This window comes from Nyctibius grandis, chromosome 4, assembly GCF_013368605.1.
Source record: "Nyctibius grandis isolate bNycGra1 chromosome 4, bNycGra1.pri, whole genome shotgun sequence".
In the NCBI taxonomy this organism is placed as follows: Eukaryota; Metazoa; Chordata; class Aves; order Nyctibiiformes; family Nyctibiidae; genus Nyctibius; species Nyctibius grandis.
This window is the reverse complement of record NC_090661.1, coordinates 46,661,753-46,689,092: the sequence shown is the minus strand read 5'-3', so window position 1 is coordinate 46,689,092 and position 27,340 is coordinate 46,661,753. Positions and strand designations below refer to the sequence as shown.

Sequence of the window (27,340 nt, the reverse complement as noted above, 5' to 3'; positions counted from 1 at the left end):
GGAAAGAGTTATGGGCTGAGGCAGAAATAGCTTGGGTAGACAAACCCACAGGGCCAGTTTTGTGTTAATGTTTTTTCGGTGATGTGAAGAGACTGGTTCTGTAAGATGCTAGAGGGAGGAGATCTCATAGATTCTCAAACATTGATAAGTTTCTGTGAAATTCCTCAGCTGTGTCAGGAGGAGCCACACACCTTCCACAGCCAGGCCAAGCTGGAGCAGAGTTTCAACCAGGCATTTGTAGCACATCTTGGATATGTACTGTGAAAGAACTAAAATACCAAGGAAATTGCTAGGTCTGTGATTCTTAATACACAGAGAGATGGGTTTAGAAACCTGAAGCTTCATCTAGGAGGAGAATGAGAACTTATGCCCTGGGGACTGCAACACTCTTCACTCAAGCAGAGGAAAGAATTAAATAGCTGAGTGGGTGGGATTTTCCTTGAGATGTGGGGGAGGAAAAGACGGTGAGAGTCTGGCTGCTTCTGCAGTGCAATCAAAGAGCTCTGCACAGACTTACCTGTCGGTTTTCATATGCGTTAGAAAGCTTAGTGTAAGCGTGCAAAGGCAGCCAGATCTGTATGATTATTGGGATGGAGGGAAATAAGAGACATGAAGAGAGGAAGGCAGATGAGAGGGGAGTAAGGAGGAAGTGGCAGCTGCGGCGGTATTATGGCAGAAGGAGCATGTCACTTACATCCCCAGAAGAGCTGACTGTCTTTACAGACAGCTGCTGTGGTGACCCTGAGTCTGTTCATTTCGTTCTCACTCCTTTACGTAATCTGGGTTCTGAATGAGTAGATACCAATTGTGTGGGCTCTGTGGCTTTTCTTCTGGCTTGTGTCCTGGTTTTTGTGGGCTGCGTCAATCCTTGCTGTTAGATTTTTTTTTTTTTTTTTTTTAATCTCAATCCTGACATTAAACTGTAATTTAGTGGACAGTGCTGCTGAAACTGAAATGCCTTATGAGGATACAGGTTTTCTAAATACCTAAAACAGCAGCAGCAAAAAAAAAAATTCTATTTTGCTTTGAGGTCCAAGAACTTTCAAAGATTTTTTTTTTTTTTTGGGGGGGGGGTTGACTATAAATAGCCCCCTCGATCTGGGCAAAATCAGTTTGAGAACAGTACATGGCATTTTGTGGGGTGTGAAGGTTTGAAGTGGTACCTGATCCTTAGCACTCCTCATGAATAGCATGCAGGTTCTTAGCTGCTCTATGAAACCTGTGAGCCCGATGAAACCTATGGAGGCAGGATGTGTTTTGTTCCATCTTGAACCTGCTAGTTTCAGGGGGTCGTATAAAGAAATGAGGTTGTGACAGGTGGAGGTTGAGGATATGGTGAAGCCGAGCACCTCATCAACAGTGATACCTTTATAGCACCTCTCCTGTGGATTTGACATCTAATGATACTCTTGCATCTTACACCTCTCACATGTTTCTACTTGCTAGATTTGTCCACAACAATGGAGAGATCTAACTTTTCTCTCTCCTTTTTTTCCTTTTCCAGGGAAGCTACAGGGAGCAGCATTGGAGGACAACCCTTTTCCACAAAGAGGAAGAAATTGCTGTGCTCAGGTCCTCACCTTTCAGCAGTGATTCTGTGATGCAAGTTCCAGGAGTTTCTTTTTCTGTGTTAATCTTTATGGCCTCTTCTTGCTGACGTTTGGCCCAGCGTTGGGCACAAAGAGCAAGGATGCTAAAGAATGGGTACCCCCCTTTTGGCTTTTAGAACATGGGCACTTGTGTAAAGGTATGTGATTGCTCTTTGGTTGTAGGGGTGGAATATCTGTGGATGCCAGCAAAGGGGATTTGCTGGGCTGGAAAGTCATGGCTATTGTTGGGGGGAAATACCTCATTTAAGCTTTCTGCATGCTGATGTCCATTGGTGCTGCTGTTGAGATGACTGATGAATAACTCCCCTTTTGTGTCTGTTTAAAAAAAAAAAAGAAAAACCAGCTTGAATACACAATGTAGCTTCTCACTAACTGAATGGTGACATGGCGAGCTATATTGTGTGCATTAGTGTTTGTCTAATTGTCACACACATTCCTTGCTGCTGCTCTTGTTCCATATGTCAGCTATGTCTTATCAACCAGACAGCATGTTGTTGTTCTGGGTGTCGTCTCTTTACTACATGTTTGTTTAGCAGTCTCCTCAGTGAGAACTCGGTTCTAGATTGGTGTCTGTAAAAATTGCTGTAATCTTAATAGTGTACAAACCCAAGGTTTTAGCTTGTGTGTTCATCAGCGAGAGTTTCAGCAGAGAGGCTTCGCTTTGCAGAAGTGAGTAGGAAAATACAGATGGACTGTTTTCCAGTTGCATTCATACTTTCTGTAGTAGAGTTACAGAGCAAAAAATGGATTCAGCTCTGCCCTGGAAGGATTTTTTGTTCTGAAAAAACAGGGATGGTCTTGTCCGCAACCCTTTTATTCCATAGCTTTTACTTCTAAGGTTGCTGGTTGAGAGTCAGTGTCTGTGCATTTTGGTGGTGGCTTTGTGCTGTGCTTTCATGGCAGACTAGAAGTTAAGTTTGTGACTTGCAGAAGCAAGTAGATGTGAGAGTTTGGATGAGTGGCTTTCGACCACTGCTGTCGAAGTTAGTGATCCTGCAACAAGAAGCTACTTCTTGCAGTACCCAGAGCCTGTTCTCACTGGTTTCTGAGGATAATGTGTTGTCCTCCTTATAGATCCCTGAATCTGAATGGGAATCTGTGATGGAGGGAGAGCTGTTCCTTGTAGCATGCTGTGCTGTTTGCATATTTCGGTCTTGTGGGATAATGCTTTAGGGATGTCCTTGGAGAGGAAGACAGATGATCAATAGGTATTTGTCTGAGGAATCATAGATTACATTTACGCCGATGTGTGTGAGGAAGAGTCATTGGACTGGACTTGGCCTATTTTGTGTTCTAGATGCAGCTGTGATCCTCGGCTGTGTGTCTCACCGAAGGGACCTGATGTTTTACATTATTGGTAAGTGAAGGAAAGGCTGCCACTGTGTTGACCTCTCCATAGGCTATCGAAGGGTTTCGTGAAAGCCTCTGCTTTCCTGTTAGTTCAGAGTCTACCTAACAAACATGAAGTTGCTGTCACCCCACACTGTGCCCTCCACGTGGCAGACTTGCCTCTCCACCATTCTTGTTCCTAAAGTCCTTCCATTGACCTCATTCCTAAGCCATCTCCTTACTTTTTCTTTCGAGAACTAGTGCAGGGTTGTTGCTTCCGTGATGCTTCTTAATTCAGCCTTAATGTGATGTGCAGGGGTTGTGTGGTTATATGACTGTTTCCCTTAAAGAAATCTCTGTAGTTCTAATTTGCAACTCAAAGGGAATTCCGTGCGCTCTGTTAGGATGTCTGCTAGCCATACATGAGACTCTGTACCACCTTTACCTATTTCCTCTGTTTGCAGTCATTTGCAGAGTTCTAAGGGACCTGTTATTCTCTAACCTTACTTGTAGCATAACACAAACCATAGATGTTCACACAATAGCTTCTGCCTTAAACACCTAATTTGCAGTTGAGTAGAATGTCATTAATAAAAGGCTTCTTGGGCTGATGCAGAGGGCATTTTGATGCCTGACTCACCCATGCTGCTGCAACCACCCTCTGTTTTCTCCTTGCTGCAGGTGGGATCACGGTATCTGTGGTAGCTTTCTTCTTCACCATTAAGTTCCTCTTTGAGCTTGCCGCACGTATAGTCAGCTTCCTTCAGCATGAGGACCGGGAACGCCGAGGGGAGCGAACTATTTATGACTACGTGCGAGGCAACTACCTGGATCCCCGGTCCTGCAAAATCTCCTGGGATTGGAAGGACTCCTATGAGGTGGGCCATAGCATGGCCTTCCGAGTGCATGTAAGGGAATATTTCTGTTTCCACGCAGCTTTGGGGACAGGAACAGAGGTCTGAGTTAGGGATGGACTCTTCAAATGTTTTTTTATTGGGGCCTAGCTGGTTTAACTTAGGAGTAGGAAAGCTATCTGTTTATATCTTCTGCCCCCTGTAACTGTGTTGCAGAACTCTGTAAGTGCATATCTGAGGTTTGCACTCCTTAAAATCTTCTCTCCCTCTCTTTAGAATCCTCTGAAGAGCCGGAGGAGACCAGGCTTGTTCTGTCTACTGCTTCCTTTACTGGGAAGTGAGTGGGCTAAGCCTTGCCTTCAACAGACTTGGTGCTGTCTTTTGGTTGTGGAGCTGAAGTTGGGAGCGTGGGAGCAGGCATTTTACCAACCCAAGACCTGTAAAGCTTCATGGCTGCTCCCCGTTCCTCCAAAATTGGGTGTTATTCTGTCTGACCTGGAAAAGCCTGCCAAGGACTCTTGTTTCCCTCCAATCCCAAAAGGCCAAGTCTAGGGGGATGGGACAAATATACAAATAAGATGAGTGAGTGGCCTGAACACTGAGAGTCTGGAGCTAGTTGGAGAAGGTTTGAACAGGTTTTGCTGGGCTCATGTGCCCACCTTTCTGCCCCACCTTCCCCACCCAGAAGGGTATCAAAATAAGAAGAAAGGTTCAGCTAGGTTGCCATACCCATCCCTCGCGGGAAGGTGAGGAAAACCCTTCTGCTTGAGGGTGAGTGAGGAGTTCAGCTCCAGGGCAGGCAGTGAAAAAGAGTTGAGGGGAAAGGCATTTGTTCTGTTCCTGCTGCTTAAATTTATTCCCTTTACCTTACTGAAGGGAACTTACTGACTCTCACTCATGGCAGCTCCAGCAATGTGCCCTTCCACTTCATGCTTGTCTCCCATTCGCTTAGCCATTTATTCATCAACAGTAGCTCTCGCATGCACTGGTTTCTTTCACTGACAGTGAGGATACATACTGCTTCAGGCCCCATGCCCTCCCTTATTTAGAAACAGGGAATAATAGTAACCTTTTGCTGACTGCAGGCTGATTGCAGGTGGCAGGCAGGATCTGGCCTACAAGCTGCCAGCTCTTGAAGAGCCATACACATAGAATTTCAAGGTGTAATTCTTTCCTTGTAAGGAAGTACCGGTTGAGGTATGTTACCTTCTGAAATTGTCCAGCAGATCACTTCTGTGATTGAGCTGCCTGTGATTTTATCTGACACATTGTTTTCATGCTGATGCTTCTTATCAGTACAGACTGGGTCAGCTCCTTAGGTCAGCATCTTCTCCACAGTGTTTTCTGTAACAGATTGGTGAGAGCTTTTCCAGAGCTTAGCTGTACAAACGGACAAGATCTGCTTGTTTCTCTGAAAGGATGTGGCTTTGCTTTTTTCCTTTCTGTAGTGGGTTCTCTTGGTTTCTGCTCTGATATTGCACTCACAGGGCAGAGAAGAAATGCCTAGAGGCATGTTCTTTTCAGGGCACTCATTTGAACCCCAGCACGAAAGAGAATGAGGCGCTGTTCAATACCCACTTGTGCCCTGTTCGCTTGGGAGAACACAGCCTGTGTGACAGACCTGGCTGTTAAATTTTTTTCCTTTGTTGAGCTGGGATTCTTGCCCTTGTTTCCTGAAGGCAATTTGCTTTCTCTTCCTCTGTACACTGCATATTTTTGCTGACCTGGACTTCTCCGTTTCCCATGCAGTTATTCTATAAAAATGGGCAACCCTTCCCTGCTCATCGGCCTGTGAGTCTGCGAGTTCACATCTGCCATGTGGAGCTAGCAATTGATATTCCTGTAACCCAGGAAGTTCTTCAGGAGCCTAATTCCAATGTGGTGAAAGTGGCCTTCACTGTGCGCAGGGCTGGGAGATATGAGATCACTGTAAAACTCGGTGGCTTGAATGTGGCCTACAGCCCCTACTACAAGGTGTTCCAGCCAGGTAAGGTCTCAGTGGCCCTCTAATGGTTAAAAGTAGATTTGGAGGTATTGGAGGCAGTTAGATAAATCTGTTTCCAGCTAAAATAGGTAGGTGACAGGGAAAGGGTTACCCTTCACCTTTTTCCTCTTGCCATGTGTAGATCCCAGCAATAGACTCATGACTAAAACATACTTGTGGCTACCAGTACATGGCAAAATAGAAACTGCCTGACAGAATAAGTCATTAGTGCTGCTTAAACTCCCTAACCACTTGTTACTACAAAATGGAGAACATGACACTTCTTCATGATGCATCTAGTAGTCAGAGAATGCCTCATGTGAAAGTATTGAATTATTTATATCTGAATTGGAAGTGCTGTCATGATTTGACTCTTCCTATTTTGAATACCTTACTTTAAAGCTCCTGGAGCAGTTGATACCTTTGATTATACGCTTCTTTAAAAACATTTCCTTTTTATCCATTTTAAATTTGTTTCCTTCTACTTTTGTTTTTTGACCCCAGTTGGCATCTTTTATATTTCATGTACGTGTTCATTGAAAGTACCTCTATTCCATTGCATTGTGAATAGATACAAAGCTTGCTAAGATACCCCTTCAGAAATAGGAAGTTCAGATTTAATTCAGATACCCTTCAGGCTAAAGTTTGTTTGGTAAGCTGAATTTGCAGGTTTCCTTGGATGTCAACTGACTTGTACTTTGTTTGTGCAGTGGGAGCAAGTTCTTGAGCTGAAGGTTAGAATGGTGGAAAAAGCATTCTTTAGAGGGCTAGTATGTGCTTTGTCAGGGTTTGCTTTATCAGTATTACGTTTCTAACCCAAGGCAAACCCTGTGCACCACACCATGTATTTCAGTGCTCAGATGCTTTGTTTTTTGAATGTAGGAACATAGAATGTGTTTAGATTTGATCCATTTTCAAAGGTGTTGTGCCCCTACTTGCTTTTCCTTTGCTCTAAACTGTTGTTTGCTTCAGGGATGGTGGTTCCCTCCAAAACCAAAATCGTCTGCCATTTCTCCACTCTGGTGCTGACCTGTGGGCAGCAGCACACTCTGCAGATAGCTCCCAGAGATGAGTATGACAATCCCACCAGCAATTCTGTGTCCCTGATAGATGAGCACAATTACAGCCTCTCCATCCATGAGGTGAGTGCAACCTCATACCTTGCTGCTTGACTTCAGGTGAGCTAGAGAGTGCCCTTTGTTAATTTGTTTTCTGTTTAGCTGGGTCCTCAAGAAGAAGAGAGCTCTGATGTTGTGTTTGAGAAGTCTGTGGTGTCTGATCGGCAGACCTGCGAAGTGTTATTCCGGCTCACCTTGCACTGTAGGGGGTGTTTCCATGCCTGCATCTCCTACCAGAACCAACCCATAAGCAATGGTGATTTTGACATCATTGTTCTAAGTGGTGAGTTAAGAGCTGCTCAGTATTCAGTTTCCAGGTGTCCTCTTACAAGATGCTTTGCACAGTTATGTTGCAGAGCTAAATGTGGCTTCCCTGCAGGCTAGCCATGCTCAGTTGCTCAAGGAATGCCTATTCATTTGAAAATATTAAGGTAAATGAATTTGCTGCTGACAAGGGACATCTCTGAAGGCTGATAGTCTCTGTTCCGTCAGCAGATAAAAGCACATGTGTGCTTTCACCTATCTCAGAAGGTTTACCTCTGAAATTAGGCAATTTTTATTGCTTGCTAGTACTTGGCATCTGAGCCATACCCTAAGTGAGCCAGTCATGTATTGTATGTTAAGCTATATGGATGAAGAACACTGCGTGTAACCTATGTGCTTTTTTACAATAAAATTCATGGTTTCTTCAGGAGTGAGCCAGTCTACAATGTGGCTGTCACATGGCTATGCCTTCAGGCTGGTGCTCTGAGACAGAGTTTCTGTATGCCTTTTTCCTTTTTTCTTGAACCAGTCACTGTCTGAAGCCAGGACAGACAAAATACTGTCTTTAAATCTTTTCATCCCACTCCTGGGTTCCCTTTATCAGAGTTTCACTTGACCAGGTTTTGCTTTGGATGTGTAGCCTTTGCTTTAATATCATAGTAACTAATTTGGTGGCGGTCTGTGGATTCTTTACTGTTTGATTCTAGTCTCCATTAAGATTTACACAACTCTTTTATATCTATTTCCCTCAGAGAATGAAAGGAACATTGTGGAACGCAATGTGTCCACCTCAGGTGTCAGTATTTACTTTGAAGCCTACCTTTATGATGCTCCTAGTTATACTAACAGTCAGTGGCAACTTCCACCAACGCACCTGAGCTCGTCCCAGCGCCGTCCTTCTACTGCAACTGAGGATGAAGATGAAGATTCTCCCTCTGACAGCCAAACCCCTGAGAAAGTGAAGAAACCTAAAAAAGTGTACTGCTATGTGTCACCTAAGGTAGATATCACAAATTTACTGCTCTTGAGCGCATGTTTAAAGTACACTGCAACTGAAGAGCTTCATTGTGCCCTGTATCTTAGCTCCAGATTTAGGTGTCTCAGATTTGGTTAAAAAAGGTTTGCCTAAGGCTGGACAGCAAACGTGGAGCTTATGACTGAGAATAATGTTAAAATGCTCCTTGAAGTTTTAGGACTTCATGCGTCTTTCTAGGTCTGATCCAAAGCCTACTGGGAATTTTCTCACTGGTTGTTCAATAGATACTCTCTTTGCCTTATCTTTGCTCTGGTCAGGTCAGACCTGCAATTTCCTTTCTCAGTTTTCGATACCTGTTGATCGGAACTTAGAGGAAGACACTTCTCAGATTTTATGTCTTTGTCCTGTTTCTTGACTGTTTCAGGGAAAAGAAAAGGAAAAAAAGTGCTCAAAGGACAAAGGGTAAATGTATAAGTAGGAAGAAACAGGATTCAAGCAAGTCAAGAGAAACAGGATTCTTTTATAGTAAGAATATGTTAACAGAAACTATTACCCCTTATTATTGCATTCAGGGAAACTAGAAAGAAAATTCCACTAAATCTACTGATAAGTTTAAATTCACTTTGACAATATCCACCTGAGAGTGTTAAGAGAGCTGGCTGATATTGTTGTGAGGCCACTCTCCGTAATCTTTGAGAAGTCGTGGATATCGGGAAACATCCCAGAAGACTGGGAGAAGGCTAATGTCACCCCCATCTACAAGAAGGGCTTAAAGGAGGATCCAGGAAATTACAGGCCCATCAGTCTTACTTTGATCCCTGCGAAAGTTACGAAACAAATCCTCCTGGGGGCTATCACGAGTCAAATGAAGCATGTGATTGGGAAAAGACAGCACGGATTCACCAAAAGCAAATTGTGCTTGACAAACCTGATCATGTTCTATGACAAAGTAACCTGCTTGGTTGATGTAGGGTGAGTGGTGGACATTGTCTACCTGGATTTCTCCAAGGCTTTTGATATGGTTCCCCACAGCCTCCTTCCGGACAAATGGATGTGTTACGATCTAGACAAGTGGCCTGTGCAGTGTGTGGATGGTGATAAATAGCTCCTTTTCAAACGGGCAACTTGGAACAAGTGGAATCCCCCAGGGACTGATATTGAGCCCAGTGCTGTTTAATATCTTCATAAGTCATCTGGGTGATGGGATCAAGCATACCCCGATGAAGTTTGCTGATGACGCCAAACTGAGTGGGGAAGTGGACACTTCAGAAGGGAGAGCAACCCTGCAGGAAGACCTGGATAGACTGGAAGAGTGGACTAACAAGAACCTTACAAAGTTCAGCAAGGACAAGTGTAAGGCCTTGCACTTGGGAAAACATAATCCAGGAGTGCAGCACAGGCTGGGATTTACCTGGCTGGAGAGCAGTTCTGTGGAAAGGGACCTAGGGGTCCTGGTGGACAACAAGCTCAATATGAGTGAACAATGTGCTGCTGTGGCAAAGAAAGCCAACAGGATGCTGGGTTGCATCAACAAGGGCATCACCAGCAGAGATAAAGAAGTCATTATCCCACTCTACTCGGCACTTGTCAGGCCACACCTGGAACACTGTGTTCAGTTTTGGTCCCCACTATGCAAAAAAGATGTGGACAGGCTGGAGAGGGTCCAGAGAAGGGCCACAAAGATGATCAAAGGACTGGGAAGCCTGCCATATGAGGAAAGGCTGAGAGCACTGGGTTTGTTCATCCTTGAGAAAAGAAGGCTTAGGGGAGACCTTATCACCATATTCCAGTATTTAAAGGGTGGCTACAAAGAAGATGGAGACTCCCTTTTTACAAGGAGTCACATGGAAAAGACGAGGGGTAATGGGTACCTGTTACTCCTGGGGAGATTCCAGTTGGATGCAAGAGGAAGATTTTTCACAATGAGAACAATCAGACATTGGAATAATCTCCCCAGGGAAGTGGTGGATTCCCCAACATTGACACTTTTAAGATTCCACTGGACAGGGTGTTGGGCCATCTTGTCTAGACCGTGCTTTTGCCAAGAAAGGTTGGACCAGATGATCCTTGAGGTCCCTTGCAACCTGGTATTCTGTGATACTATGATTAATCTATTGGTCTGAATGCATTCTGAAAAATGCAGTGAAAAGTATCAAAGTGAAAGTCTAATCCAGGAATTGCTTTCCTGACAAAGAGAGAAAGAGGGCTGTGAAACAGTTATAGGATGGAGGGTGTTGCTAGAGATATCTAAATCTCTCCTGTGTGCGGCTCTAAGAACTGACTTCGGGAATGAGTGCTGGGTCCTTGTGAGCTCAGCATCCTTTCATCCTTGGGGTGGTGTTCTGATTTTTGTACTCTTTTTCTATTGCATTACCTGGTAAGGGAGATCACCAGAAGTGGGTACTGTTTCAGGTTCCCTTCAGGTGCCAAAGTTATTAATGCAATTCTGATGCTTGCGTAATTGTATCCCTGGATATCTCTATATATAGCTAGAGCATCTGTCCTGTACAGTAGACAACTGCTACTATGCTGTTATTTCTTTAAGGCTTTGTTCTTCATATTTGCTTTGATTCTGGAGAAATGCTGCTCGTCATTTTTTCCAGTCATTGCAGCTAGAATAGACTTGTGCAGGAAATCACAGAATCATAGAATGGTTTGGGTTGGAAGGGTCCTTAAAGATCATCTAGTTCCACCTTTCCTCTAGACCAGGTTGCTCAAAGCCCCATCCAACCTGGCCTTAAACACTGCCAGGGAGGGGGCAGCTACATCTTCTCTGGGCAACCTGTTCCAGTGTCTCCCCACCCTCACAGTAAAGAATTTCTTCCTAATATCTAATCTAAATCTACCCTCTTTCAATTTAAAACCGCTCCCCCTCGTCCTGTCACTATTTGCCCTTGTAAAAAGCCCTTCTCCAGCTTTCCTGTAGGCCCCCTTCAGGTACTGGAAGGCTGCTATAAGGTCTCCCTGGAGCCTTCTCTTCTCCAGGCTGAACAGCCCCAACTCTCTCAGCCTGTCTTCATAGGAGAGGTGCTCCAGCCCTCTGATCATTTTGTGTTTTGTCTAAAGATGCTAAAATTTCATCTTAGCTTGCTCTCCAGAAGACAACAGTTCCACAGTTAGTAGTTACTTGTTCTGACAGAAATACACTAAGAAGAAATTTCTACAAATATGGATTTAGCAATTGCAAGTGCTTTTTAAAAGTTGTTTAAAATAGTTGTGGAAATTATAGAGTAGTAGCAATAGTTCTGTTAGGCAGTGTGACTTTTTCCAAAATCTTTTTGCCAATGCATTACAATCTTGTCCTGAATTCAGCCTCTTAAGCGTACTTCACAATACCTTCCAGTTAGATGGGTGATGTTCGACTGAATACAATGGCTTACTGCTGTAAAATCTGTGTCGTGCTGGTATCCCACGTGCATCATAAATGCACACAGTGAAGTCTTACTGACATGCTGCTTACAGTTCTGTACGGCTTTAAAGGTTTTTATGTATTGTGCCAGAGGTATATGTCACCAAATGTTGCAGAAACCTGTCTCTGGGTTGGAGGGAGGTCTGGCCTTATGGATCTGTCTTGTGCCTTGTGTTTCAGGGGCAACCCTTAACAGATGTGTGACCTTTAACATTTTCTTTTCCTTGTGGTTACTCAGCAATTCTCAGTGAAAGAATTCTACCTGAAGATCATTCCATGGCGCCTTTTCACCTTTAGAGTATGTCCTGGCACAAAGGTGAGCCTCTTTCCGTGTAGCTGTCACTGCACTTCCATGTTATCAGCTTGTGATCCTTGTGAATGACAGTCTGATTTTTACTTTTGGAGAGAAGGGCTGTCACCCACAGAGCAACATTTTGTTGCGTAAAATTCAGACCTTGGAATTCCCTCTCAGTGCCTAAATTCTGCTAATATTTATGAATAGGAGCCAGTTGTGTCACTCCTTCCTGCCTTTTGTCCCAGTCCTAGACAAAAATCTTCATTTCCTTTGCATTTCTCTTGCTTATTTTCCTCATAACCTTGCTAAAATGCTGTGATTGTGTCCACTGAAGCCCCTAGGGCAGGGTGTGAGATTTGAAGCAGCCTCCTAAGTGGAGTCTGGACGCTTGAGATAGTGTTCCTGTTAACTGCATCTTGCATGGGGGAGCAGAGAAAGTCTTAGAGCACAAGTGGTGTTGCTCTGTCGACTGAACGTGCTGTGCCTTCTGCATGATGGGTTTACCCTTTCTTGCATCTTTTTGCTGCTAGTTTTCATACCTTGGTCCTGACCCTGTGCACAAATTACTGACACTGGTGGTGGATGATGGGATCCAACCCCCTGTGGAGCTCAGCTGCAAGGAGAGGAACATCTTGGCAGCCACTTTCATTCGCTTTCTGCATAAAAACATAGGTAAAGGGGCGGTAAGGTGGGTACAGTAGTCAGGAAGTTAGCACTTGAATCTGAGAGTTTCCCTTGGGAATGAAGATTGTCAGCACTGAATGACCTCTGATGAGAACTCTGATTCCTGGAGTCTTGTGTTCTGTTCCTCTTGGTACTTCCAATGAATGTATTTATTGTGCCAGCTGTTCCTTTTCAGTTTGTTTTTTCTATCAGGCCCTTTGAAAGTGCACCTGTGAGTATCTGAATGTCAGCAAGACTAACTCCAAACTGCCTTTAGAGTTCTGTTTCCAAACTTTGCTGTAATAAACTTATCCCTAGGCTGTAAAGCTGACCTGTGTAGTTAGTCTTAGGAATGCCTTCTAGATGTTCGAGGTGTTGACAGCTTAGGCCTGACTGAAACTCTCACTATTTTCAGGAGGCTCGGAGACCTTCCAGGACAAAATGAACTTCTTCCAGCGAGAGCTACGTCAGGTACATATGAAAAGACCTCATTCGAAGGTCACGCTGAAGGTCAGCCGTCACTGTCTGCTGGAGTCGGTGAGTGTACAGGTCACTTTGCTTAAGCCCAGTGCTTCCTCCATCCTTTGTCTTCTACTCAGTGCTTTAAGAAGTCCAAACTGGCATGTGTTAGGGCAACCATGCTGAAAATGACTACTCCTTCTGTTTCAAGGCAGATGCCAGTAGACAGCTTGAGATGGGAAAAAGAAAATAAATAATCTCAAGGTGTCTCCTCTGTGTTCAGGTTTTGTATTGTGTGGGATGCTGCCTTCCTTCTCTACAGCAAATAAGATCACATAAATTTCTTAAGTAAATGGGAAACTTCAGCTCTGATAAATTTTTAAGGAACTCATTGCAGAGTAAATCAAGCCCTGAGAGATGTCTAGGGTAAATGCATGCATAGCCTGTAAAAGCAGGAAATCTGCTGGTGTTATTCTGTCCCCTCTTTGCATTAGAACCTGAAACTCAGAGAGAGACTGTCTACCTGGACCAGATTTGGGAGCAGAACCTAGAGCTCCTGAGTCTTTATCTACTGTTTTTCTGGTATGGAGCTATTCAGTCAGATAAGGTGTCAAGTCAGGTGTTACTGAGCTGCACACATGCAACTCTTGCATCGACAGGCTTCTAGTAGTGGTTCAGCATGATGATAAAATATTCTGTAGAGTCCTTGAGTTAAGTCTTCACCGATGCTGACCTGAGCCAATGTGTTTCTGAACTCAAACTTAAGAAACTGTCATTCATATAATACAGTTCTTAACTGACATTGTAAATACTGTGTACACAGGGCAGGCGGTTATCCTGACTTATTGTTTCCACATGTGTCTTGCAACAGTAATGTTATAAAGATCGAAGAGAACATTTCTGGGGAAAGCAGGAGTGGCTGGGATTTCCCGTGACTTACACTTAGTAAATTGTGTTTTGAAATATTTTCTGCAGATACAAGCTTGCAATGTTTACGAGATTATGTTTCAGTTAATAGCTTGCTATAAAATGGCTTCACTTCTAAACAGTATTTCCATGAACGTTTTTCCCTGCTGTTTTGGAAATTCCTCCACTGTCATGAGCACTGGTGTTCCAGCCTAGTAAGACAAAATAAATTAAGTGCCATAATAATAACTGTAAATTTTAATGTCCAAGGTTGACCAGGCGCAATGAATGTGACCAATGTGTTTAGCCCAGAGGTGTGACTAGTGTGATGCTGTAACCTATTTGAAGATAAGCTAAGCGAAAGCTACATGTATGACTGAGGACTGCTGTGTAGCTTTTTAAATTTTCGTTACTTGGAATCCAGAATCGGGACTCGGGAAGTTCTAGACACTTGAAATATTTTTTGCATCATGACTTGCTTTAAGTATGAACTCAGTGAACCCTTCAAGCTATTTTCTAATGCTTTCTGAAATGTACCGGTTTTAAATCTAACTCGTGGGCTGACAGTGCTTTACAGAAACTGCTCCTTCCCACAGGCATTTTAATGCTTCAAACAATACTGCACTGCAGCCTTCAGAGAGATACATCTGTGCTGTGCTAAGACCTCAGACTGGTTTTAAGACGAGCTGTATTTATGTGGATAATGTGTCTCATAATAGAAAATGAGGAATTGGCTTCTGTGGCTTTGGACAAATAAGAATTAGACCTTAGGAGTTCCTAATTCTCAGTTTTATACGTTAGAGTATTAGACTGTTTCTTGCTTTTTGTGTTTCTTAAATTGCCCATCCACATGTGCAGGATTGCATATTGGTTATGGGGTGCCAAGCAGTAATGGCTGCTCCTATTTTCTTTTTTTTTTTTTTTTCAGTCTTTTAAAGCAACACGAAATTTTTCTGTTTCTGACTGGAGCAAGAACTTTGAAGTGATTTTTCAGGATGAAGAAGGTGAGTTATCCTGTGAGTATATTTGAGGAGGAAGTGAAAGGAATGACGGCGGAGTAGTTTTAGTCTGAAGTTCTGGTTTCCTGTGGTATGTCTATCCTTTGTGGCTTTCCAGCCCTTTAATTTTCTCACAGATGTTAGTGAATTATCCTGCTGGTGCTATTCTATCCCTACTTTACATAGGGATGTTAGGCACAAATAAAAAATGTTAGGACTAGGTTTGGGAGCAGAACCTAGAGTTCTGGAGTCCCTGTCTACTGCCTTTTTGCTTTGGGGCTGTTCACTGAGATGAGCTCTCATGTCAGGTAATACTGAGCAGCATGCATGAAACTCTTGAATTGATGACCAAGCTTGTTTTATCTTGTAGCTCTGGACTGGGGAGGTCCGCGCAGAGAGTGGTTTGAGCTCATCTGTAAGTCGTTATTTGATACCACCAATCAACTGTTTACACGCTTTAGTGATAACAACCAGGCCTTGGTGAGTCTACAGTTCCTATGCTGAATGCACAGAACTGTGTGCATTGACATGCTGCTTAAATACGCTGCTGCTAAATTCATTACGTGGTGTGCAACCTTACCCATTCTATGGCTTGCCTGCACATTCGCTTCCAGTGCCTTTCTCAAAGCTTTGCTTAAGGATCTTAATCCATTGAAGTGTCAAAGAACTGGATGGATGAACAGCAGAGGGTAGCCAGTCAGCAGGGAAGGCTGGATTTCTGGGCAAGAGGAGGTGGCATCAGAGTGTCTAGAGGGTCTGCTGGGTCTGAATGTTTCAGAATCCATTTCTGCTCTTGTACAGCTTCTGGCCTGTGCATGTGAAATATTTTTGTAGTCTTCCTAGGTAGGCTCAGGCATTTTGTTTCTATTGCTTGGCTTTGAGGATATTACACTAAAGCTCCTGGGGCAGCCTAAGAGATGCAGTGACTTGAACTGGTCCCATACTTACTATTTGTGCTAGTCTTGTCTGGTACTTGGATATTTCATTTTGCTTCCTCTTCACAGGTGCATCCAAATCCAGGGCGTCCCACATATTTACGACTCAAAATGTATGAATTTGCAGGCCGCCTAGTAGGAAAGTGTCTTTATGAATCATCTCTGGGAGGTGCTTACAAACAACTGGTTCGAGCTCGCTTTACCCGATCCTTCCTGGCTCAGATCATAGGACTTCGTATGCATTACAAGGTAAAGCTTCCCAGCCTTGTTTGAAGCCTGTGTTGGTTTGGGGAGAGGTTGAATGTTGGTGTAGTAGAAGCAGATCCAGAGTCCTGGTTAACAGTGTGTGTTTCTTTTTTCTTCCCTCCATGTCCCTGCCTTCTTTTTCTTTCACACAGTATTTTGAAACGGATGACCCAGAATTTTATAAATCCAAAGTTTGTTTCATACTGAACAATGATGTGAGTGAGATGGATCTGGTCTTTGCTGAAGAGAAGTACAGCAAAACTGGACAGCTGGAGAAGGTGAGGAAGGCAGCTCCTGAAAGTGGGACAGTTTAACCCCTTCTGCCTGTGGCAGGGGAGGCTGAGAACTCTGTACCCCAGTAAATTGAGCGTACTCTGGGCAGTAGCTCCTTGCTTGGGTTTATTCTGGTTGGGAGTTCAGGTTTGGGGAATGCTGCTGGTCACATTCACGTCAAGTGTTCTCCCGTTTTCAGATGGTGGAACTGGTGACAGGAGGGGCTCAAGTACCAGTGACCAATGAAAACAAAATCTTGTATCTAAATCTGCTTGCACAGTACAGGCTGGCCAATCAGGTTAGAGAGGAGGTGGATCACTTCCTGAAAGGTAAGGTGCTGTCTGCTCCCCCCCTCCTTTCTGCCTCTGTGTCCCTGGGGATAGCACTTGCTGCTCTTCTCTCCTCTTCTCTTCCAGGTCTTAACGAATTAGTTCCTGAGAACCTCCTGGCTATTTTTGATGAGAATGAGCTTGAGGTAATTTCTGCCTCCCTAGGCATCTCTACCCTTACTTCCCCTCCTCTCTGACAAATGCAGCGCTTTCTGGATCTGGAATAAAACCAAAATGTTTCTTCTCTAAGCATTTTAAACGTTTGTCAAGGCACGGTAGCTGTTGCCTTGTTTCCTGTGCTCCTGACTTTCTGACTGCAGTCTCTTGCCTTTCAGTTGCTTATGTGCGGTACTGGAGATATCAGTGTCTGTGACTTCAAGGCACATGCTGTAGTGGTAGGGGGATCTTGGCACTTCCGTGAGAAGGTAAGTGAAAGGGTTTCTCCTTCCTGCTTGCTGAAACCAGTTATCCCAACTACAGCAGAAGACAACTTAAACTGGGAACAGATTTCTTGGTTGGAAATTAGGCTTCCAGAAGGACAAACTGGAAGATTTGGGAGTCAGGAGTAGAACTGCATGCATTATGAAATAATGTTTCCCCCTGGAGAGATCCTTCAGCCTGGCTGACTAGAGGTGATGCTTAATCAGTTACCGGCAAGTGAGAATCAGCAGCAGTGGTCTTTTTAAGAAAATCCAATGAAGCGCTAATTAAGAATAGTTCAGCAGGGAATCAGGAGGATTGGTGGGAGTTATTGCTACTGAAGATGTTCATGGTGATATACTTATCTCTAAGAGATGCTTGAAGATCATGATTGCAGCCCATGTGGAGTGTTAGGAAAATAATGGAAGTTGCCAAAACCACCCAAGATGAAAAGAGATTGGGAGTACAGGCTTCTAACTGTAAACACTGGGATGGTTCCTCCTTCCTGCAAAAGTACCAGAGGATGTGAAAAAGCAAAAGATTAGCATAATGCAAGAAGCAAATGAGCCTCTGCATTGTCAACCTACCTCACTGACGATGCAGGTATTTCTAAAAATAAGATCTCTGTGGGGAGAGCAGAAGCCTTTCTCCTTTAAGGGAAAGAACTGATGGGACGTAATAGTGTGGGAGATCTCTTAACTGATAAGAAGAAACTATGTAATACTTGCGTCTATGTGTCACCCTGGTAAAACAAAAAAATTCTATTAGTAGAGCACTTGTTTGCAAGGGCAATTAACTGATCTTCTTCCAACTTGCTTATATGCTTATTTGGTTTGTTTGGCTGACCTGGCTTTACCTTTTCTGTTTCCTAACAGGTCATGAGGTGGTTTTGGACTGTGGTCTCCAGTTTCACACAGGAAGAGCTCGCCAGGCTCTTGCAGTTCACAACTGGTTCCTCCCAGCTGCCCCCAGGAGGGTTTGCTGCACTCTGTCCATCTTTTCAGATCATTGCAGTTCCAACTCACAATACTTTGCCGACAGCCCACACTTGGCAAGTATCCCGGGGTGGTAGGACTTTCTGCATTGTGCTTTTTGCCCACCACAACCCAGCTAGTTGTGGTGGGCAAGCACCGCATAACATGTAATGTGTGTGACTCTCGTGTCAACCCATGTAGAAGCAGATGATGGGGATGGTCACCTCTCAGATCTAGTCTGAACGGAATTTTTCTTTTGTTTTACAGTTTTAACCAGCTGTGCCTCCCTACTTATGACTCCTATGAAGAAGTGCACAAGATGCTGCAGCTAGCTATCAGCGAGGGTTGTGAGGGCTTTGGCATGCTGTGATTTCCCCTTTCCAGGAGACCACTTAGCCTCCTGGCTCTTTGTGGCAAGATCCAGGTTCAGTCCTCTGCTTGTTCTCCTTCCCTTCACATGGGCAATGGAGGCAGAGCAAAGACTCCATGTAAAGGAATTTGTCATCCAGAAGTTGTCATGTGGCCTTTCCATATCCCAAATATGTCACCAAGACCTCATCTTTTGCCTTTCCCTCATTCTCCCTTTCGTTCAATGTGAAACAGCAAAAGGACTGTGGTGCATTTATCAAGGAGATATTGCAGTTGATTTTCCTGCACCCTGTACACCCATCCATCTGTGAGAAGATGAAGTTCATAAGCAGAAGTTAGTGAGGTGCAGGAGATCTGCTGAGCTGCCTTTATCGTAGCTCTCTGGGAGGAAGAGGGAAGACCGCCATGGAGCTCTGCTGGAAACCTGGCTCACAGGAAGCCTTAGTAACTTCCCATGTCCTGGCTCAACTCCCCCAGTGATGCTCCCCAATAGCTCATCTAACTCTATGACTCATGAAGAGTGTAGGGTTGTCCATCCTTTCAGCACCTGACCCAGAAGGGTTTCTGGTTCTCCTTCTCCATGTTGCTCTGGATGCTACTGTCACCTGTGCCACAGAGAAGAATGGGTGGTATCAAGAGAGTAACCCAAAGGGGAGAACAATCTCATTGGAGCACAAGTGCTGGCCCTCACAGTGATCCTGTACTACCTCCACCAGGGTCCAGCAGCAAAGCGTCCTTCTCCGGCAGTGGCTGGTAATGAGCCTGGAAGAGCCTGCAAATGAACTGGAAGAGCAGTTACTCCTTCATTGAATGTTTCTGACAGTTGATGTTGCACAGGAAGCTGTCCCATGCCCTTGCCTTCTTTTCCCTTCCTCAGGAGAGAGAGTAGGGGCATGAGTGTGATCCCTCAATGCTGAGCACCAATGCCTATCCCACATTCACCTTCAGGGTATGTATGTTGTGTAGTAACAGTGACAGGTCAGTAAGCAGATAAAGTGCGCACTGGGCTTGTGTTTGTTGTTGGGGTGATGGTACTGGGCAGAATGTGGTACCTCCACCCCAGCATCCCACAGGGTCTTGGCTTCTACCTCGATATCATGCAGCAGCCTGAGGCTTCTCTTTCTCTACTGCATTTCAGGCAGAGTTTACAGAGGGGTGCTGGTGCCTGGAGAGCAGGTGGCTTTCTGTCCTCCCAATCTCCCTGCCTTTTTTCTTCAGCTTTCCTTTCCTCCTGTTCCATTCAGTGCTGCTGGCTTTCCAGCACAAAATGTTAATTAGAACTTCACTCAAGTGATCACTCAACAGCCTGCACTCACCATTGTCTGGCTTGGGAGAGGAGTGGGCAGACCAACATGAGAAGTAAGCTTATGATTGGGGTGTGTTGTTGCTGGCAGTCCATTCAGCCGTTCCCAGGGAAATGAAGAGGAATCTAGGAATCTTGGTAAGTTCTTCAGTGAAGCAAAATTCAAGATCTTTAAATTCTCAACAGTCCCTTAGACAGTTCAGGTCAGGAGTCGAAGGCACGCAGGAGTCAAAGTGTGAGAAACCTGCATTGCTACTACCTGCGATGTAGGCTTTCACTGGCTTATGGAGTTGCTAGGTTTCTTCCAGAATGGAGTCTCAGACTGGCATCCCTGAGCTAACTTTAGAACACCGTATTAGATAAAAAGTCACTTCAGTCACCTTCTGTTGTCCTCAAGTTGATCTGGGCAGACTTCTGCACAGTATGGGTATTTTGAGGTAACTGTGTGTGCTTTTCCAGTATAGCTTAGTTGAATTGACTGGGAATTTGGGGGAAACATTCTACATGTAGAAAATGTTTTTAAGGCAGCATCTTAGCCATTCTTGGGCTGAGTGTGTTACTTCTGTACAGAAAACAATAAGCCATTTTGGTGCCAAAAAGCAGCCAGATGAGCACTGAGACTACTCAGGGGGATTTCTTTGCCTTGCGAATTCATTCCCTCACTGGCACGGAGGTGCTGGGAGGCTGTCAGCTTGAGAGTTGCCACTGTTGCGCTCTGTCAGATCACTTTAGTAGTGGCTGTTCTCCCTTTTTTAGTGCAGGCTCCATTCTGCAAGGTCCTGACCTCCTCTGGGTGGAGAGTATGGTACCATTTTATTTACACTGCGTATGACTTCCACGATCAGTAGAGTTACAGCTTCTGTATTCTCCGTGCCAGCACGTCACTGCTTTTTCCACGGACCATGAGGAGGTGGTGGTGCTTGGCTTAACTCTCGTTTGTTGGGCGATGTATCTTGGTGCTGTTGCCACGTTGCAGCCCTGTCTTGCAGTCTCACCTGGTGAGGATGTTTCCAGCCTTGTAGCTATGGGCCAACTCTGCCAGTGACATCTTCCTCAGGAATCTTCTCCCTTCTTCTCTAGAGCTGGACTTTTTTATTGTGAGGACAAAGTAGCTGGACATTGGGCAGTCTTCCTCTGCTGTAAAGAGCTCCTAAATGCTTCTCATTGCATTGCAGCTAGCACCCCATGCTTCCCAGCAGCTGTGCAGATGCCAAGGACTTTCTTCTTAACACAAGTGCAGTCAGAACTGTGGTGGGTGCTCTTAGTCAACTAAACCCATCCCCATTGTTTCCACGGGCCGCTAGCTGGTCCCATATTCCTGAGATCCATCACGATATTTCTGAACTTGTCTCTAGCTTTATACCCTTTCCCAGTGCGGTCACTTTTTATGCTGCCCTTAACACTGGCAATGGGGATGTGCTTTGGCCACCTATACTGTATGTTACTTCTGGCAGAGGCTCGTTACTTTTTACCCTTTATTTATTCCCACTTAATAGAGGCCCTTCTGTAGAAATCTTTAGGATCCTGGTATCATTTCAGGCAGGTTCTGTGTTTCTTGAAACTGCTTTGAGGTGCAGAGGGCCTGGCTTCAGCCTGCACCTGCAGGCCATGTTGCATGTTTTTAGAAACCAGGAGCTGTGGACGATACAGGTCAAGTCCTAGTTCTCTCTGGTAAATTTCTGGCAGAGTTCAGCCAAAATTTGGAAGCTTGTGGTTGTAGTAGCTGATTTTGTAAATAGTTTGTATAATAAATAAAATATTTTAAAAATGCTCCTTTCTCAGCTCAGTGTTCTTTTGGGTCTGTACAGAGGGAATCAAGCTGTTAGTGCTGTCCATGGGTGAGGGGCCTCTACAGGTCTTCAGATGTCTCGCTGAGGTCTACTGCAGCGGGGAGAGGGCGATTCTCCACCTGCAGCCTGTCAGGATGCCTGACTGAATCCAGGACCTGTGAGCTTCTGGGAAGAGGCAGGAGTCTGGGCTGGGGCTCGCAGACTGCTGTGAGACCTCTCTGCAGTAGGCTGGAAAATGGGCTGAAGCAGCTGGTAACGCCGGAGTGTATTTTAAGGTGTCTTTTATGTAAGTTAATGATGTAGTTTGTGCAATTACTTTTTCATCTCGCTGTGTACTACCTGGCTGTTTGAGCTGCAGGTATTTGTACTGCTTGTGCTTCACTGTACTGTCAAGAGGGTTAGATGAAGCCGGAATTGAGTCCTTTCCGCCTTTTTAAGTTGTACAAAATACTTTCAGTTTGTAGGGTGGAAACAATGTACCTGCAAGACTCTGCTAACAAGCAACAGTAATTAGTAAGTTGACAGCTTGTTGCCTTCAGGGCAATATCCAATTTCTGTGATTCTCTGAGCTTGAACTGTGCCCAGCTCTGACAAAAAGCATTCAATTTATCACTGGTTTTCCTTGGACTTTTCTTTTTTTTTCAGCTTAAGGATTAAAATCATAACTTTAAAACTTGAGAAGGTTCCACAGCATGATTCTGTGTGCATTAGCATTGCTGCCTGTAAGACAATGAAAACACTTGTTTCCTGGGCTGTACGAAGATTTAGCCCATATTCAGCCAACATAGCATTGGCTGGCTGCGTGTTGTTCCACTGTATGACTAGGCAGATCTTCTCACACATTATGAAACAAGCATCTAGCCTTGATTCTGACTTTCAAGCCGTGAGCACCAGCTAAAGAAGAGAGTGAGCAGTGCATGTGAGTCTCAGGGATTGCCTCTGTAGCACTGTGCTGGGTCATGGTATTATTTAGAAGCTCCTCGTGGGAACAGAGTTGTCTTATGCTGGACTCAGAGACAACCGAGGTTAGATAAAGCAGTGGTGGGCATTATGAAGAATCCAGAAACTGAAGTTCCAGTGTCCCCTGGAAATCACAGAGGTTGTGAGTCTAGTTGGGGTCAGGGCACTAAAAGGTGCTGAGTGACTTTGCAAACCCAGCATGAGCGAAATGATACACAGCAAACCATGCGGACATGTTTTTACATGCCATGACCAGTATTACTCACGGGAAGGGGGCCAAGTTGAGGCTGGAGTCTTCAGTAACTATCTGTTTGGGTGTGAAGGAGAGAGCTCAGCATGCTGGATTACTTTAGCATGAAGTAGGTTCTAAAGTTTCTGCTTCTCTTTTCAGGATGCATGATGTTGTCTGGCTGCCCACGTTGCCTGTCCTGATCACCAGTTTCTTGTGATGTCTTGGAAAGGGAGTGGTGATAGCGACCTGTTGCTGACTCTACAGCCTCCATTTATCCTGGCACCTGACGTGGACTTAGGGCTGGGAGAGAAATCATGCACATGCACTTCATGCTGGAATCCTACATGCCCCAGCTTGTGTCTTCAGCAATAGCAGGGAGTTGCCTGGTGTCTTAGGATCCTTGATTCCATACACGGCCACTTGACCTGAGATGTGTCAAGATGTGCTGCTTGGGAAACTGGATTTTTGTGCATTCAGTTCCTCTGCTCAGCTTTCTGTTTTCCTTAATTGTAGAACTATTGAAAAGTAATTTCTTCAGATACTGGCATGAGAAAATGGGGAAATGATGGATTTGGATAGGATCTCTTCTTGCTTTCGTAGTGTGTGTCTGAGTTGGTCGGTTGAACCAGGCTGTAACCCCTGGTTCCCATAGTGAATTATTATGTTTTGTATGGTTTTGGCTGTTCTGCTGCCATCTTGTGTCTGACTCACCTGGCACACGACAGCAAAAGAGTTTGAACATGTGATTATGGGAACTATAAAAGGAAAACGCTTTCGGGGAAACAGCAAAGTCCACCAGAACCTCAGCCTGTCTTGGCAGCAGCTGTACAGTGCAGAAGCTTGAGATTTGAGAGTCTTCCTCTTAAACTCTTTCCTTGTTTGATTTTTTTCATTGAATGCATGAGAAACCCTAATCTCTGCTCTCCATAGCATGCAACTTGATTGTAGGAGGGAGGTGTTACTGCATGAATGTGTTCACTTTTAGACGTAATTTGCTATAACTTTTTTTTTGCAGTAAAACAAAACAGCTGTAGCTGAAGTTCACCCAAAATTCCTGATCAGTCTTTTCCAGCTACCCTTCTGCAAGGATGGCGTGCTACAAAGTATGTTGAGGCGTGGGCAATTGCACACGGGGTTGGAAGTGGGGAGTGAGGCCAAGAGCCAAGCCTCTCAGCCTTGGTATAGAGCTGCAATGAATGGAGACAAAGGAAGCGGAGCTCTTGCACCATAGGAGGGATGGAGAAACTGCAATTGCCTAAGGCTGCCTCAGAGTTTTCTCTGAGGTATGTGAAGGCCAGAGTGAGTTTGGGTGGGTTTTGGGGGAGTGACTCTGCAGTGGCCAAAACCAAATTCTTTTCTCCCTCTTGAGGCAATTCTGTGATAAGCTGCGAGACATGCGTTGGCCAGTGCCCACCTCTTAATTTAGGGATTTATGCTAACATAATTCTGAAGGCCTGTAAACTCATGCAATTTTCTGAGTAATCTTAGAAATCTCATCTCTTATCAGAAGGAACAGCTGCTTGGGGCTCTCTTGTGCTTCAGCAGCTGAAGTGTGAGGTTGTCTCGAGATAGTGCTTCTTACGGCAGTGGGTGAAGAAATGCAAGGAAATACAATTCTCTGCAGTCCTCTTGGAGGATGATGAAACCAGCTAAGGGAGTTTCAGATTTGTCTGGAGAAGTGACTTGCTGTGTAGAGGCTACCTCAGATTTGCAGAGGCCTTTACTGCTGGTGTGGAGCACACTCAGACTCCTACTTAGGGAGAACTGGCAGCCCTTTCTCCTTGTCTGTGACTAGAGCAGTCAGCAGCAGTCCGCAGCCTTCCCTCTCCTAGGCCTTTTTATATTGTGAACAACACACAATACACTGGTAGCAATTGTAGTCATTGTTGAAATTAAAAATTATAGTACAAAAATATTGCCTTGGTGTCTTCTAGTAAGACATTGAACTGTTGTCTTTGTGCCACATGTCCTCACCCATTGAGAGTGTCCCACTGACGACTCTCTCTTATGCTGATCAGTGTTGTCTTGTTTCCTTCTGCTCACTCTCTTCCTGTTCATCTTCTGTCCTTTCTTTCCGTCTCATTCCCCATCCCCAAGAGCAGACAGTCTCTCTGTGTCCGGATGTTGTATAGCTCCTTGCACAATGGGGCCCTGTTTCAAGATGGGGGCTCCTAGTATTGCTATTAAAAACCGAGGGCCTCTGTAGATAGCCCTAAGGCTGTCACGTTGGAGGGACTGGGCAGATGCTGGCTCTGCTGGTGATGAATCTTTTCCTTTTTAGAAGACATTCATGACATCTGCTCTGGTGCCCAGGTCTGCCATGCTCCCTGACTTAGCTCCGTGCTCTGAAGTCGTGCTGCCCCAGGCTCAGGGGTGCTTGGGGCAGGGACAGGTAGCAAGGTGGCAGCCCTGTTCTGCCGACAGAAGGTAGCTGCGGCTGATTGGCCACCAGAGGGGGACGGATAGTCAACTTGAGCTGATCAGGTTTAAGAGTGGCCAACATCAGCTCTCTTGAAGCCCTGCAGTTTGGGCTACTGTTGTCTGGAGGTTTTTTTTTTTTGTTCAGCAGACCTCTTAGAATTGGCTGGCAAATTCTCTTGCTGTGCTTCTAATCCCCAAACCGGAGTATGTGAGAAGTGAGCACCTAGGAAGCATCCCCCGGTTCCATGCAAGTCCCTGTTGCATCGCTTCCCCTTGCCCTTTTGTTTTCCAACAGGCAACACATTTATAATGCATGAAAGGAAGTTGGATTTACATAGGTATGATTAACCTGCAGCACCCTCTCTCGGGAGACTCAGGACAAATAGCTTAGTAAGAATAATGTGCTTAATATGAACAAACAACAGCAGTAACACTAACCAGATTAGATGTGTTCCCTCAGGCTTTGAGACACCGGTTAATCATTGGTTTGTGAGGGGAGAGGGAGTTTTAATGCATGGACCAGGAAAGCAGAATTGAGCTGATGCACAGAGAGAGGTGATGTTCTCTTTTTAGGGCTTGTTATAACAAAACGGACTTTATTAACTGCAGGCACCACTAGCCTTTTCAGAGAGCCTGGGGGAGTGGAAGTTGACATGAGCTTGGATGAGTTGCAGAAGGTGACTGGAGCAGTGCAGCAGCTCCAGGAGCAGGAGGGGAAAAAGGACCCTGGTACCATCCTCAGGGGGGCAACTGTCCTGAAGTGGTCCCTGCACAGGCAGTGCCTGCCTTGGACACTCTCTGCATCAGGTTGCTTTTGAGTAGAGGTGGCTTGGCCCAGCTAACCTCACGCTTTGCAGTTAGCCTGTTGGAAGTGGCTTTGGAAGGTGCTCTGGGAATGTCTTTGTAGGATTTGGTTCTGCTGTGCCTCAGCCCCTCTGGTTCCTCCTCCTGAGCAGGGCTGGGCTGCGATTTAAGGGCAAAGTGGCAGGGTTTCAGAGGAGCTGCATACCAAACACATTAGTGAGGTGTAATGCACTCGGTGCTGCCAAGCCAGCTCAGGCCTGAGGCTCTGACCTTGATGGATCTGCTTCATGCCAGTGTAAGGAGCAGAGGGAAAGGCACCAGGTCAAACAGCAACAGCAGAGGGGAGGAAGGTGGTAAAGGGTCATGGGACTGGTGGTGTTAGACCCAATAGGCGTCTTTAGATTCTAGTGCAGAAATGCTCATGAATCAGAAGGCATCTCTCTGGCTGCATTTATCAGTAGGATCCCTGCTCCTCAAGCTCTCAGTTCAGTGCTAGAGGTTTAGAGTTGTGTGAAGAGGTAGCCTGTGGAGACAGATAGAGGACCAGAGTCTGATAGGAGGTTGTGGTGTTGAAGTGGAAGTTTATAAAAGGCTGAAGGGCGCTGAGGAAACACGCAGCTCCTCCTGATCCCTTTGTCTTGTTGAACAAGGTCAAAGTAACAGCCAGCAGGGATTGAAAGGCAGCAAGCACATGGCTAATCAAAGCTGTCTGCTCCACAGATGGACTAAGGAAAGAAAGGGCTTTCCTCCCTGTCCTCCTAAGGGCTGATAACAGTGTGACATGAATGTGGATAATGAAAACATCCATGGTTAAATGAGATTTAAAGCAAACAAACCGTACTGCTTCAGGGCCAAAGCCTGCCTCTGATGGACAGAAGTTAGAAAGGAGCTTGCTTTCTGCTTCTCTTGAAGCTAGCTACTGTCCTGTGCAGGATGCTGACCTGGAGGAGTGTTTGGCAGCTGGTGGCCCTAGACAGGAAGAGGAAGGCAGAATCTGCTTTAATCCTATCATAGATGTCATGCTAATTAGGGTTGAGCCAATTTAATACTTGAATAAGGAACAGGCAGGTCCTTCACAGAACTGTGTGTTAACAGCTTTCCAGAAACCCTCTCCTATCTAGGGGAGGGCCACCCTCAGCATCCTGCTGTGCCTGTAAGAGGGGCTGCACAGAGAAGGTGCTCTCCCTTGTGTCCTGTGGTCCCAGTGCAGCACCTACCATGTGCCCAGTGGGTGTATCAATGTAGAGCCCTGCCAAATATGGTAAGAAGTCTTTGGCATGTTTCCAGAGCATCTAGGTGTCTGCTATTAGCCAAATTTCGGTAGTGGTGTTCTATTCCCTGGATAGCTAATTTCCTTTACACTCCTCTCTGAGCTGTTGGATGGATGTGAGGTGATGACAAAGCCTGAGCCTGGAAGGG

The 27,340-nt window shown here is 45.1% G+C and overlaps 1 protein-coding gene across 6 annotated transcripts in view; it reads left to right on the top strand.

Annotated features, from left to right (window-relative positions):
- The window catches only part of AREL1 (apoptosis resistant E3 ubiquitin protein ligase 1), a 41,642-nt gene that overhangs the window by 3,016 nt on the left and 11,286 nt on the right, over window positions 1–27,340 (top strand). The window contains exons 3-22 of one of the 6 annotated variants that reach the window (XR_011047987.1): window positions 1,505–1,747; window positions 2,908–2,967; window positions 3,621–3,847; window positions 5,543–5,780; window positions 6,750–6,919; window positions 6,998–7,178; window positions 7,912–8,159; window positions 11,783–11,860; window positions 12,370–12,511; window positions 12,918–13,039; window positions 14,796–14,871; window positions 15,236–15,345; window positions 15,870–16,049; window positions 16,199–16,324; window positions 16,519–16,648; window positions 16,736–16,794; window positions 16,984–17,073; window positions 17,944–18,119; window positions 18,310–19,852; window positions 22,856–23,979. Coding sequence is in view for 2 of the 6 variants with exons in the window: in XM_068398638.1 (XP_068254739.1) it covers window positions 2,952–2,967; window positions 3,621–3,847; window positions 5,543–5,780; window positions 6,750–6,919; window positions 6,998–7,178; window positions 7,912–8,159; window positions 11,783–11,860; window positions 12,370–12,511; window positions 12,918–13,039; window positions 14,796–14,871; window positions 15,236–15,345; window positions 15,870–16,049; window positions 16,199–16,324; window positions 16,519–16,648; window positions 16,736–16,794; window positions 16,984–17,073; window positions 17,944–18,119; window positions 18,310–18,412 (2,472 nt within the window). In the remaining 4 variants the exon portion in view is untranslated. Of the gene's footprint in view, window positions 1–1,504; window positions 1,748–2,907; window positions 2,968–3,620; window positions 3,848–5,542; window positions 5,781–6,749; window positions 6,920–6,997; window positions 7,179–7,911; window positions 8,160–11,782; window positions 11,861–12,369; window positions 12,512–12,917; window positions 13,040–14,795; window positions 14,872–15,235; window positions 15,346–15,869; window positions 16,050–16,198; window positions 16,325–16,518; window positions 16,649–16,735; window positions 16,795–16,983; window positions 17,074–17,943; window positions 18,120–18,309; window positions 21,485–22,855; window positions 24,610–27,340 lie in introns of those variants that run through there. The other 5 variants (XR_011047986.1, XR_011047985.1, XR_011047988.1 and 2 more) reach the window with 5 other exon arrangements.